A 12,584-nucleotide genomic window follows, 5' to 3' on the forward strand; every position below is an offset into this window, starting at 1 on the left:
CTTTTGATGCCAGTTATTGGAAATTTTACATTGTTGAGTAAACAATAGACTGGACTATTTTCTAAGTATTTCTGTTTCATCTTGGAGGCAGTTAAGTCACTTGTAACAATATATTCCTTCCAGTTCTTGATTTTTAAGTTTTGTTAGGTAGGAGAAGCATAGCCTTAAGTCGACTAATTTTGTCGCACTATTGAGGCAGTATCTTTTGAGAACTCTACTCAGTGAACTGTTGAGTATGACGTTTCTTCATTTTGGCTATTGAAAATATGAGCTATTCCCAGCCCAGGGTGAGCTTGGCCAGCTCCTTTCCAGTAATTCTTCTCTAGATTCAGATAGTTTTCTTCACTGTAATACAGTAATAAGTACTGGTACTAATTACCCAGACTTAGCATAGACTCTGCAGGCTAAGATCATAGTCCCAGGAAGACTTATCAAAATTGTTGACTTGTCAGCTGCCTATTTAGGAGTTCTCTGGGCCGCCTTCACTTCTGACCAACTAGCTACGAGTTTGAGGGTTCTTGCTACCCCCTCAGGTTTAATATGCTAGAAAAATTCACAGAATCTAGGAAAGTTCTATACATAGTTTTATTATAGAGGATACCAATCAGGACCAGACAAATGAGACTCTTGGGATGAGGTCTGGGAGGTCCTGAACACAGTTTCTGTGTCCTTTCCCTGGGTGAGATGTGTCACCTCACTAGCACATCAGTGTGTTCACCAACCAGGAAGCTCAACTGAGTTTTGGTAGTCAAAAGTTTTTATTGGAGTTACATTACATAGGCATGACAGATGTCACTGGCCATGTGATTTAACTCAAACTCCAGCCACCCTCCCCTTCTGGAGAAGGTCAGGCTGTTAACACCTACCTCAGAGCTTCAACCCTCTAATCAGTGGTTGATCTTTCCAACATGGCCAGCCCAGTATCCTGAAACTATCTGAGGTCCCACTATAGGTCGTTTGATTAGCATAATCTCAAGCATGGTCTCTGGGGCCCACCATGAAGAACAAAGACACTATCACTTGAGAAATTCTAAGCTTTTTTTTTTTTTTTTAATTCTAAGCTTTTAGAAGCTGCTTCTCAAGAATTTAGGACAGAGACCAGATGAAAACTTTATTATAACACACTCAAACAGTTGCACTACTCAGTTTCAACTAAAGATTCTAGGAAAACTTCTTGTAAATCTTTGAAGCTTTCCTTCTTTGTAACTCTCCCCTTTTTAGTACTCTGACCTGCATCTTCTAGCTGCCTTCACTTCCTGGAAGTCTCATCATTTTCCTCTCCACGCAGGAAGTCCACAAGTTCTATTTGTGTTTCAACTCTTGTCATACCCAACGGAACGTAAAAAGTGAGACCTGAACACACTGTGGCTTCAGAATTCTCCTCAGCATATATGTTTGCTGTCCAATGTCTAAAAAGCATTGTTTCATATATTTTTTTTCGGTGTGATATTTGTTTAAGATGAGATAATAAATCTGGTCCATTTTACTCCATTATAATTGGCAATGGAATTCTGTTCTTGTTTTTGGAAAGTTGTTTTTTTAGCAATGATTAGAATAGTGTAGTTCTCTTAGCTAAATCTTCCCAAAAAGTTTGTATGTCATCATTTTCTCTACATATATTAACCTCTAGAAATCATTTTCATATTCTTTCCAAGGCATCTTCTTATAACTAGTATCATATTTTATTACAAAGCCATGAAATGATACTATTTACAAAACTTTTAATTTTTTTTAAAGATTTTATTTATTTGAGAAACAGAGAGCAAGCATGAGCAGGGGCAGAAAGGGAGAGGCAGAGGTAGAAGCAGAAGCAGACTCCCTGCTGATCAGGGAGCCCAATGTGGGGCTCCATCCCAGGACCCCAAGATCACAACCTGAGCCAAAGGCAGACACTAAACTGACCAAGCCATCCAAGTGCCCCTATGAAAACTTTCTTAAAAAGTGTTTAATATAACTGGCACATAATCCCATAGGTAATAAGTGATAGAACTTGATTTCAAACCTCAACAGTCTGATTCTAGAGCACATTCCTCTCATTCTCAAACTCCTAGTTAAACAGATGCAAGTTATAAAGAGATGAATATATTTCATGTGCTTTGACCAATGTTTCAAACTCACTCAGAATCCTGCTTTATTTTCCTAATGGCTGTCAGACTTGGGACATTTTTTCTTGTGTCAAATTGCCCTTTGAAACTAATAGAACCATAACAAAAATTATAATATAGGAAGAGTTTCTCTTCTTCATCCTCCTAGTCCCAGAATCATCTTATTATTTTTGCTTCTACCCCCACAAGAGTCATATTACACTTATGCAACTTTTCTTGGCTTTTAAGAAATCTCAGAATTTTTCTCAGGTCTGTCCTCTCTATAAACTACTCCATGGATGAAATTATTACCTCTCCCTTCTCAGGCAAACTCTTTTCTATAATTAGGTAATATTATTGATAACATATACTTCACATTTATGATATAAATGACATAGTTGTTCAAATAAAGGATACTGTGCTTTTAAAAATGAATCGGCTTCTGGACAAAACTGTGGAAACAATGAAAAGATCAATATACCTATAGAATGAGCAAAACCAAGGGTGAACTCTATCATAAACTGTGGACTTTACAATATGTAAGTGTAGGTTCCTCACCTATAACAAATATCCTACTCTGATGGGGCATGTTGATAATGAGGGAGGCTGTGCGTGTGGGGGGGGTGGGCAGGGGTATAAGGCAGATCTCTCTGTACCTTCCCCTCAATTTTGCTATGAACTCTAATCTGCTCTAAAAAGAAATCTTAATTAAAAAAAAAATGTATCAGGGCACCTGGGTGGCACAGTTCGTTAAGCATCTGACTTGGTTTTGGTTCAGGTCATGATCTCAGGGTCATAAGATCAAGTCCCACATCAGGCTCTGCACTGAGAGCAGAGTCTGCTTAATTAAGACCCTCCTTCCCTCTGCCTTTCCCCCTGCTCTCTCTCTCTGTCTCTCTAAAATAAATAAATCTTTTAAAAAATAAAACAAAAATTTTAGATGTATCGTAAAATTAATTCATTACCCTAAATGACCTCACTGGCTGTAATCTCTACATTGAGATTCTGTCTTTTGAGAGAGTTAAGGACAGCCTGGATTTTCTGTACTCACTGGTCAATGTCTCTTATTCTCAGAAGTCTCTTTGACTCAAATTCAGGTTAACTAGTGGAATTTCCCATAAACTGTAAACCATTTAGTCGATAGACTTACCCACTCTCAGATAACTTGATGTTTTAAGTTTGCTTACTTTCTAAGAATTAAATGAAATCCTTATATCTTAGGGTTTGCCCTTTAAAGGAAAAAAAAAAGAAAGAAAGAAAATATACCCAGGCAGTTATTAGATTCCTTTTTTCTAAACAGAATAAACCTTGATGTGGTTGTTTGAATTTATAGGGAAATAATTTCCCAAGTATCCATTGTTTTAATGGTATTTATTTGTTGCCAAATATCCCACACTTAGACTGTCTGTATCCAACTATCTTTCTCTAACTCGCTATGGTTGCAAATGAGAGCTAGAGAGTATTAGTTTATAGACATGTTTATCATTTATTGATCCAGAATTTTTATGTGGATTGTTTTAAGTTCAAATTAGCAATTTCATATAGAGTGAATATCCATGTTATAATTTTTATCATTTTATGGTAACAGATAACTTTTAAATCCTGAGTTTTCATAGAGGGATGACAAATAGACCAACCAAACTCAAGAACTTTAGAGTACAAACATGATGAATGCATTTTTTAAAATGTATCTGAATTGAAACAAGTAATGGTCATAAACTGTTTTTTTTTTTTAAGTCCACTTTTATCTTTTTTTTTTTTTTAGTACAACACCTCAGGTATTGAGCCCCACTATCACATCTCCCCCAAACGCACTGCCTCGAAGAAGTTCACGACTTTTTACTAGTGACAGCTCTACAACCAAGGTAATTTAAAGATTTCTGTTATATATACTTAATGCTTAGCCTTCTTAAATTTCTGTTCATTGATGACTTTATCTCAAACACAGAGACTATTTTAATTTTTTTTAATTTGTAAAGCTGTCTATAACATTTGTAGATTTTCTCCGTCCTTTAATAATGTCCTTTTTAAATAAATATTATAAAACATTGTTCAAAAGACAAAATTATTATGATGGGAAACAAATTAGTGGCTATTAGGAGTTAAGACTGTGGGGGGAAGATGTGACTATTAGAGCATAGCACAAAGGAGTTTCTTTGTGTAGTGGTCGAACAGTCCTGTATCCTTATTGTAATGGTTGATTATGCAAATCATACAAGTGATAAAATTTCATAGATCTGTCACACCAAAAAATAAGTACATGTCAAAACTGATGAAATCCAAATAAGATCTTAATTTAGTTGACAGTACTGAACTGATTCCAGGGTCATGGATTTGTTGATGTCCTGTGGTTATATCAGATAGTATCACTGGGAAAATTAGAGGGAGGATAAATAGAAGTTTTCTGTGTTTTCTTTGCATATTTCTTTGTACAGTTGGAGGGCCTCATTATGCCCTTGGTAAATTTTCTTGGTCCATTGACAAATATTATGGATAATTTTTAATTTTGACATCAACAAATCAACAGTTTTATGACTTACCAGTTACAATGCTCTGAGACAACTAGGTAGTATTACATCCATTTATTTTCTTATTTTAAATAATAAATGAAAGTGATACACTTTGAGAAAAGAGCAACGAACACATAATGCTGATTTATATTACACACTAATTCGTGAATACAATTTATTTTGCATTTAAAATTAAATGATTTTGAAAATTTTGTTTCTGTAATTTTTTTGTGAGAAAAATATAGCCCAGTCAAGACTATATATTTATTTTGTGTCTGATACTTGAGAAAGGACTGGGAAGTCTAAAATACATGAGTTTAACAAATGTGGAATTTTTCTCTTTTTTACAGGAGAATAGCAAAAAGTTAAAAATGAAGTTTCCACCTAAAATCCCAAACAGAAAAACTAAAAGTAAAACTAATAAAGGAGGAATAACTCAACCTAACATAAATGATAGCCTGGAAATTACCAAATTGGACTCTTCCATCATTTCAGAAGGGAAAATCTCCACAATCACACCTCAGATCCAGGCATTTAATCTACAGAAAGCAGCAGCAGGTCTGTTTTAAATGCTTAATATCTTCTTTGTATTTTATTTTATTCACTTTAAGTTTTTTTATGTTCATTAAAGTACATTCCAGTTTTTTCTAGATAGATATTGGAATTTTTAATAAATTATTTTGTAGTTAGCCTTTCTAAAAAAATCAAACTGTTTTATTGTGTTTTTCTCCTTTGTTTACTATATTGTTTTCTCCTAGAAGGTTTGATGAGCCTTCTTCGTGAAATGGGGAAAGGTTATTTAGCTTTGTGTTCTTACAACTGCAAAGAAGCTATAAATATCTTGAGCCACCTACCTTCTCACCACTACAATACTGGTTGGGTACTGTGCCAAATTGGAAGGGCCTATTTTGAACTTTCAGAGTACATGCAAGTAAGTATAGAAAACTATTATACATGCCTTTTTTAGAGAGAATTTAATTAAAATGCCTATGCTCGAGACAGATTTAAAAGGTAAATATTTAGGGGTACCTGGGTGGCTCAGTCAGGTAAGCATCCAACTCTTGATTTTAGCTTGGGTCTTGATCTCAGGGTCATGCATTCAAGTCCTGCATTGGGTTCCACACTGGGTGTGCAGCCTGCTTAAATTTAACAAAACGAGACAAAAAAAATAAAAGGCCAATATTTATTATGTAATGTCTTTATGTATATTTTCTGAGCATTTTAATTTATAAATAGACAATTTTTTCTTGTGTTAAGGGGTAATTCAAATTTGAGGGAATTGCTTATTTTAGAGAATCCAAGTCATCTATATGTTTTGTTATGTTTGGTTTTAAGATTTTATTTATTTTAGAGCTCAAGTCAGGGGAGAGGCAGAGGGAGAGGGAGAAAGAATCTGAAGCAGATTCCATGTGAGTGCAGAGCCTTACAAGGGCTCTATCTCAAAACCCTGAGATCATGACTTGAGCCAAAAATCAAGAGTTGGACGCTTAACCAACTGAGCCATCCAGGCACCCACATTCGTATATTCTTATACAGACATTTGTACCCTGCTCAGTTGGATCCAAAGATATATTACCATGTAATAGATATTTATAATCAAAATTTTTTTCTACTATATGCAGAGTTCCTACTGGGATGAATTTCTGGCATTTAATATGTTTTATAAATTTGAAAAGTGCCATAAAGAAAACTGTATATAATCAAGGACATAATGTCCTTCGCAAGGCTTTTATCCTTTTAATTATGTTTGTTGCTTAAGTTACTTGTTTACCAGGAAAGAAGAAAAGAAAATTCTGATTTTTAATTTAAATTTTGTACCCACTTCACCCCTAAGTATTTCCCTATTTACTTTCATTTATTCAGTGCATATTATAGATTAATATTCTCTTCTAGACTCTGTAATACAGCTAGACAAATAATTGCTTGGCTTTCTAGAGCTTGCATTCTAGTAAGAGATTGTAAGCCAATAAATGTATAAGGACAGGTAGCAATAAGTCATAGGAAGAAAAAAATGAAGCATGGTAAGAGAATTGCAGGACAATAATAAATATGTGGTGCTATATATTAAAAAAACATGCTCAGAGAAAGGAGGTGACTCCTTCCTCCATGAGCCATGCAGATCTGAGAATGAAGTGTTCTTCCAGGTAGAGAATAGATACAGAAGATATTAACTCATGTACTTTTGTATGGAAAAGAAAGAAGTATTGCTGTAGACAGATAGCCTTATTCATTGCTATAAGTTCCATGTTTGGATAATGGTCCTTTACTGATACATAGACAAAAGCTATGTTTGGCAAGCCCTTTTCAAAATTATTTCTAATTTGTTTCAGAGGTACTTTAAAATACATAATTTTAATTGTTTCCCTCTAATTATAGAACAGTGACCCAGTTACTAACTAAACAGAAGCCTTTGTTTCAACTTAATTTCATGAGGGGTTTTTTTTCCCCCTTTTTTCTTTTTGTCTATGCCACAATCACTTTTCAGAGGACACTATAGATCCTGAAAAAATTGAAACCAAAATATTTCCAAAACCTGTATTTGACTTGGTCAAGTCTGTCTTCATATAACCAATGTCTGTTTGAAAAACTTACATAGGGATGCCTGGGTGGCTCAGCGGTTTGGCACCTGCCTTCAGCCCAGGGCATGATCCTGGAGTCCCAGGATGGAGTCCCACATCAGGCTCCCTGCATGGAGCCTGCTTTTCCATGTATCTCCTCTACCTGTGTCTCTGTCTTCTCTCTCCTCTCTCTCTCTCTCTCAATCTCTCTCTCTCTCTCTCTCTGTCTCTTATGAATAAATAAATCTTAAAAAAAAAAAAAAAGAAAAACTTATCTATATAACTTTTAAGGGACTTAGGGAAGTTACAAATCATTAAGCTAAGGATAGTATATGGCCATTTCTTGGAGTTCTTAGTTTTATAAATGCTATTTCTTTATTTTCTGTCATCTTCATTTCATTAAGATCACCCCAAATATTTTTTATTCTCAACTAAACTTTCAGAATTTTTTTTTGAATGAATAAACTAGAGAACTGCTAAATTGGTTTTATATAAATCAAAGCCTCAAACTTCAAGATGAGAGAAACCACTCTGGGAGCTTTGAATGTGGGGAGGAAAAAAAGTAGCTGAAGAGGGAACCTAAAGTCAGGTTAGTGTTGTAAAGGAAAAGGGAATTACTAGATTGGGACTACAGTTCCCAGCAGGTATGACATTGGTGGGTGTGCTCAGTGCTCCACATGTCATAGCATTGGTGGTCAACAGAACCTCTTTTTCCCCCTTAAGTTTTTAACTCAACCTCTTAATAAAAGCCCATGCAAAAGTGGTTTTGTGTTATAGAAATCATTATTCTCTCACTTTTCCTGAGTTATTTTGTAAGCCATTATTAAAACTTGGAAATATGTTTTTTTAGAATAAAATAATTGACTTGTTTATGAATTATAACTTTGTATAGATTTCTCCTGTCGTTTTGGTGGAGATGCAGGTTTTCTTTTCACAGTTTACATTCTTACCATAACTTGCATATACTTAAACTAAATATGAATATGATTATATCAGTATTTGACCTACTGTGGAATATTGTTTGACCTACTGTGGAATTAGTGTTATTACTAATTCACGTAAACACTGTAAAACAAGGCAGCATTTAGGTCCTATGAGAACAGTGCCCAGTGCTCTCCCTGTATACATAAATTTTATCAAATTACTTTCCCATTAACTAGTTTTTGTTTTTGTTTTTTTTTTTTATTTTAGGCTGAAAGAATATTCTCAGAGGTTAGAAGGATTGAGAATTATAGAGTTGAAGGCATGGAGATCTACTCTACAACACTTTGGCATCTTCAAAAAGATGTTGCTCTTTCAGTTCTTTCAAAAGACTTAACAGACATGGATAAAAATTCACCAGAGGTATGATAACTGAAACACTTTGCTTATGTAGTTGTCTTCTGACTACCCTTGCCAAGTGAGGATGAAGCAAATAATTCAAACACCGTTTAGCGTCATAGACACTTACTTTTGCACCCTTCTCTACAGGCAGAGAGGAACTCAGAGAAGACAAAGTCCTAGAATATGTGGTGCAGATTCACAAACATATGTTTTATTTAAGATTAATCAAGATTTGGCTGTATTAAAATTGCTGTTGGGGTGTCTGAGTGGTGCAGTCAGTTCAGCATCCAACTTAGTTTCAGCCTAAGTCTGATCTCAGGGTCATGAGATCAAGCCCAGTGTTGGGCTCCATGCTCAGTGCTGAGTCTACTTGGGTTTTTCTCTCCCTCTTCCTCTCCCCTCTGCACTTGCGCTCTCTCACTGAAATAAATAAATAAATCTTTTTCTAAATTGCCATTGTCAGCAGGAATCGTGTTCATTAAGCAGAAAATACGTAGATTGGAAAAAGTGCTAATTTTAAATTAAAATAAAATAGTGGTTTTTATTGTCATTTTAAGACATAGGCACAATTCAGGGTGCCTACGTGGCTTAGTGAGTTAAGCGTCTGCCTTTGACTCAGGTTATGATCTCCAGGTCCTGGGATCGAGCCCTTGAGTCAGGCTCCCTGTTCAGCGGGGAGTCTCCTTCTGCTTCTCCCCTCACCTCAACCCTGCCTGCTCATGCTCCCTGTCTCTCAAATAAATAAAGATTTATTAAAAAAAAAAAAAAAGACATAGGCACAATTCGTTTACATACTCCAGTCCTATAAGAATTGTATTTAATTGCATCTCAAGAATAGTGATACTTTTTTCACATATTTGAGCTTAGAATTAAAAATAGTAAATTCTTGTTAGTCTTGGTAGTTATTATGTTCAGTAGTTTCTGTGAACATTGAATCAGCAAAGACTGGATCATTGCTCCTAGGGGAAATATACACACACACACACACACCTCAGATTGTAATCTTAAATCCTAAAAACAACCCATCCCAATAGATTTTATTATCCTTATTTTATAAAAGAGAATATGAAATTTAGAAGTGTTGAGGTGATTTGTCTGAAGCCACCCTACAACAGGTGCCAGATATAGGATTTAGTCTCTTTCTGATTGGCCCCAGAGCCAGAGCTTCTTGCACTGCACTGCACAGCTTCCTCCACTCTCTATCCTCTGGTCATCTCTATGACAGATGAAACAAGGAGACACAGAGTCACCTTTTTTTACCTCAATTGAAACTGTAAAAAAAAAAAAAAGAAACTGTACCTGTTGGACAGCTTGTATGTAGGTTACCACTAAAGCAGTCTCAAGTGTAGATTTTGGTTTTACAAATATTATAAATTTTTACAAGTAGACAAATTCACCAATATGAAATTGTGACAATGAGGATTGACTATATCTATTAAAACTTCAGGAGGCACCTGGGTGCCACAACCAGTTAAGCGTGTGACTCTTGGCTTCAGCTCAGGCTCAAGTCCTGATCCTCAGTGTCCTGAGATCTGAGCCCTCCATTGGGCTCTGGGCTCAATGCCAAATCGGCTTGAGAGTATTTCCCTCTGCTCCTCCCCCATGTTCTCATGCACATGCTCTTTCTCTCAAATAAAAAAGTTAAAAAAAAATAACTCTAGTTATTGTTTTTCTAAGTGAGAGCTGAGTCTTGATTTTAGTCATAAATTTGGTTTTGTTAGAAAAATTGAAACAAAATTTTAACTATACATTTGGTTTTCCCTTTTTTTTTTTAAGGCCTGGTGTGCTGCAGGGAACTGTTTCAGTTTGCAACGGGAACATGATATTGCGATTAAATTCTTCCAGAGAGCTATCCAGGTTGATCCAAATTATGCTTATGCCTATACTCTATTAGGGCATGAGTTTGTATTAACTGAAGAATTAGACAAAGCATTAGCTTGTTTTCGAAATGCTATCAGAGTCAATCCGAGACATTATAATGCATGGTAAGTGCTAATGAAGTGTAAAGACAATGTCTTAATGATGAGACTGATACTCAGTAATTTTTCTTGTTAGGTATCTCTTTATTGTCGTGAATTTGGTTGCTAATACTTAAGAATACTATATACTGGCTGATAAGTTATAACCAAAATGTTTTTTATGTACAATATATACCTTTAACACAACTCTAAGTTAACTAATGATGGAATACCAGAAAGTTTCAACCTTTTCTCCTACCAAACTTTTGAAAATAATCGATTTTGTTATTTGATTTGTTTCTTTTTCTTAGAACACTGAAACAGTGATAAAGATTAGAACATGGTTAGGAAAGTGGAGAGGGCTAGAGGACCTATTGGATAAGAGAAAATAAACATTGAGAACTACACTAATTGTTGCTCTTTGCAGTGGTCTAGTTTATTAAATACCAGTCTAGTTCATTAGGTTTCTTTAGAACTCAGTATTCCAGTTTATTAAGTAATGTCTATTGAGGAAGTTACCTGGCTCGTATAGTTAACAAATGAAGAAGGCATTAAAAGTTTATTTCTGCCTCAACACTGTATCTACTAACATTTTATTGTAGTTTTATTGATTGAATTAATAGTTTAAATATCAAGAAGTATGATTCTGATATCATAACTCTGCTACAGTTTTTATGTCAGACATTTTTTTAATCTTGAGGTAATCATTATAGCAGCTGAATTTTCATTCTGTCACCAAATCTGAATCACTAGATTACTAAAGCATATTTTTTATGTGTATATGTTTTTTAAAAGATTATATCTCATTTCTGAGTAGTTACATTACCTGAAAGATGGCCTGACAAGTGCTAGCTTCTGTAGACCTATTAAATAGTCAAGCTTGCTTACACTGCCTTCTCTTCACATAAAGTACTCTAATATTTTAAAGACTCAGTTCTTAATAGGACCTGTGTTGTTTTTTTAAATATTTGGGTCTCTCCTATACTGTAATAGTTGCATTCTTTTTTTCTTTTTTTTTTATTTTTTATTTATTTATGATAGTCACACAGAGAGAGAGGCAGAGACATAGGCAGAGGGAGAAGCAGGCTCCATGCACTGGGAGCCTGACGTGGGATTCGATCCCGGTTCTCCAGGATCGCTCCCTGGGTCAAAGGCAGGCGACAAACCGCTGCGCCACCCAGGGATCCCTAATAGTTGCATTATTTTAAAACCTTACCATATCAAAAATTGTTATAAAAATAATTGTTTCAATTAGAAAAAAAGAAATAGAATGGTGAGCTTTTTCAGGAAAGATTTAAATTGCAGTATTTAGGTAACTTTAAGTATTTGACTAAATATTAAGTAAATTTATTATTCCAACTCCAGAATAAATTGCCTTTCTTTTGTTATTCCATCATCACCATTATGAACATAGAGCTTTTCATACCATTTCTTCATCCCAAATATAAGAAGATGTATTGTGCTTTCTTATTCATTTATATGGTGCTTATTCCTCATTATCATTATCTAGTCATAGCCAAGAGAAGTCTCCTTAATGTAAGTCAGTCACTTTATTTTTTTATTTTTTATTTTTTTTTTTTTATTTTTTTTATTTATTTATGATAGTTACAGAGAGAGAGAGAGGCAGAGACACAGGCAGAGAGAGAGAGAAGCAGGCTCCATGCACCGGGAGCCCGACGTGGGATTCGATCCCGGGTCTCCAGGATCGCGCCCTGGGCCAAAGGCAGGCGCCAAACCGCTGCGCCACCCAGGGATCCCAGTCAGTCACTTTATATTCATTTGATGTTTTGAAAACTCAGAAGAAATACCTGTATATTAACTTAATATGATGTTACATAGCCTTTAAATTTTATAATTTTTAAGTACATGGGAGTATGTTTTTGATCAGTAGGTGAGGAGAGGAGAAGCAGAATATGACACTATGCATATTATATGTAATTATAATGACATACATCCATTTGCACCAAGAATATGGAAATAGCATTGTTAAGAATATAGGGTTGGGGCAGCCCGAGTGGCTCAGCGGTTTAGCACCGCCTTCAGCCCAGGGCATGATCCTGGAGACCCGGGATCAAGTCCCACGTCGAGCTCCCTGCATGGAGCCTGCTTCTCCCTCTGTCTGTGGCTCTGCCTCTCTCTCTGTGTCTCATG

General features: G+C 35.4%; 1 protein-coding gene across 14 annotated transcripts in view; it reads left to right on the forward strand.

The window, feature by feature from the left end:
- Positions 1 to 12,584, forward strand: part of CDC27 (cell division cycle 27) — a 70,550-nt gene that overhangs the window by 41,321 nt on the left and 16,645 nt on the right. For 11 of the 14 annotated variants that reach the window (XR_013354845.1, XM_077853984.1, XM_077853982.1 and 8 more), the window contains 5 exons: positions 3,850 to 3,949; positions 4,945 to 5,152; positions 5,353 to 5,525; positions 8,344 to 8,496; positions 10,252 to 10,460. Coding sequence is in view for 13 of the 14 variants with exons in the window: in XM_077853984.1 (XP_077710110.1) it covers positions 3,850 to 3,949; positions 4,945 to 5,152; positions 5,353 to 5,525; positions 8,344 to 8,496; positions 10,252 to 10,460 (843 nt within the window). In the remaining variant the exon portion in view is untranslated. The remainder of the gene's footprint in view (positions 1 to 3,849; positions 3,950 to 4,944; positions 5,153 to 5,352; positions 5,526 to 8,343; positions 8,497 to 10,251; positions 10,461 to 12,584) is intronic. The other 3 variants (XM_077853988.1, XM_077853978.1, XM_077853980.1) reach the window with 1 other exon arrangement.

This window comes from Canis aureus, chromosome 16 (assembly GCF_053574225.1).
Source record: "Canis aureus isolate CA01 chromosome 16, VMU_Caureus_v.1.0, whole genome shotgun sequence".
Lineage (NCBI taxonomy): Eukaryota > Metazoa > Chordata > Mammalia > Carnivora > Canidae > Canis > Canis aureus.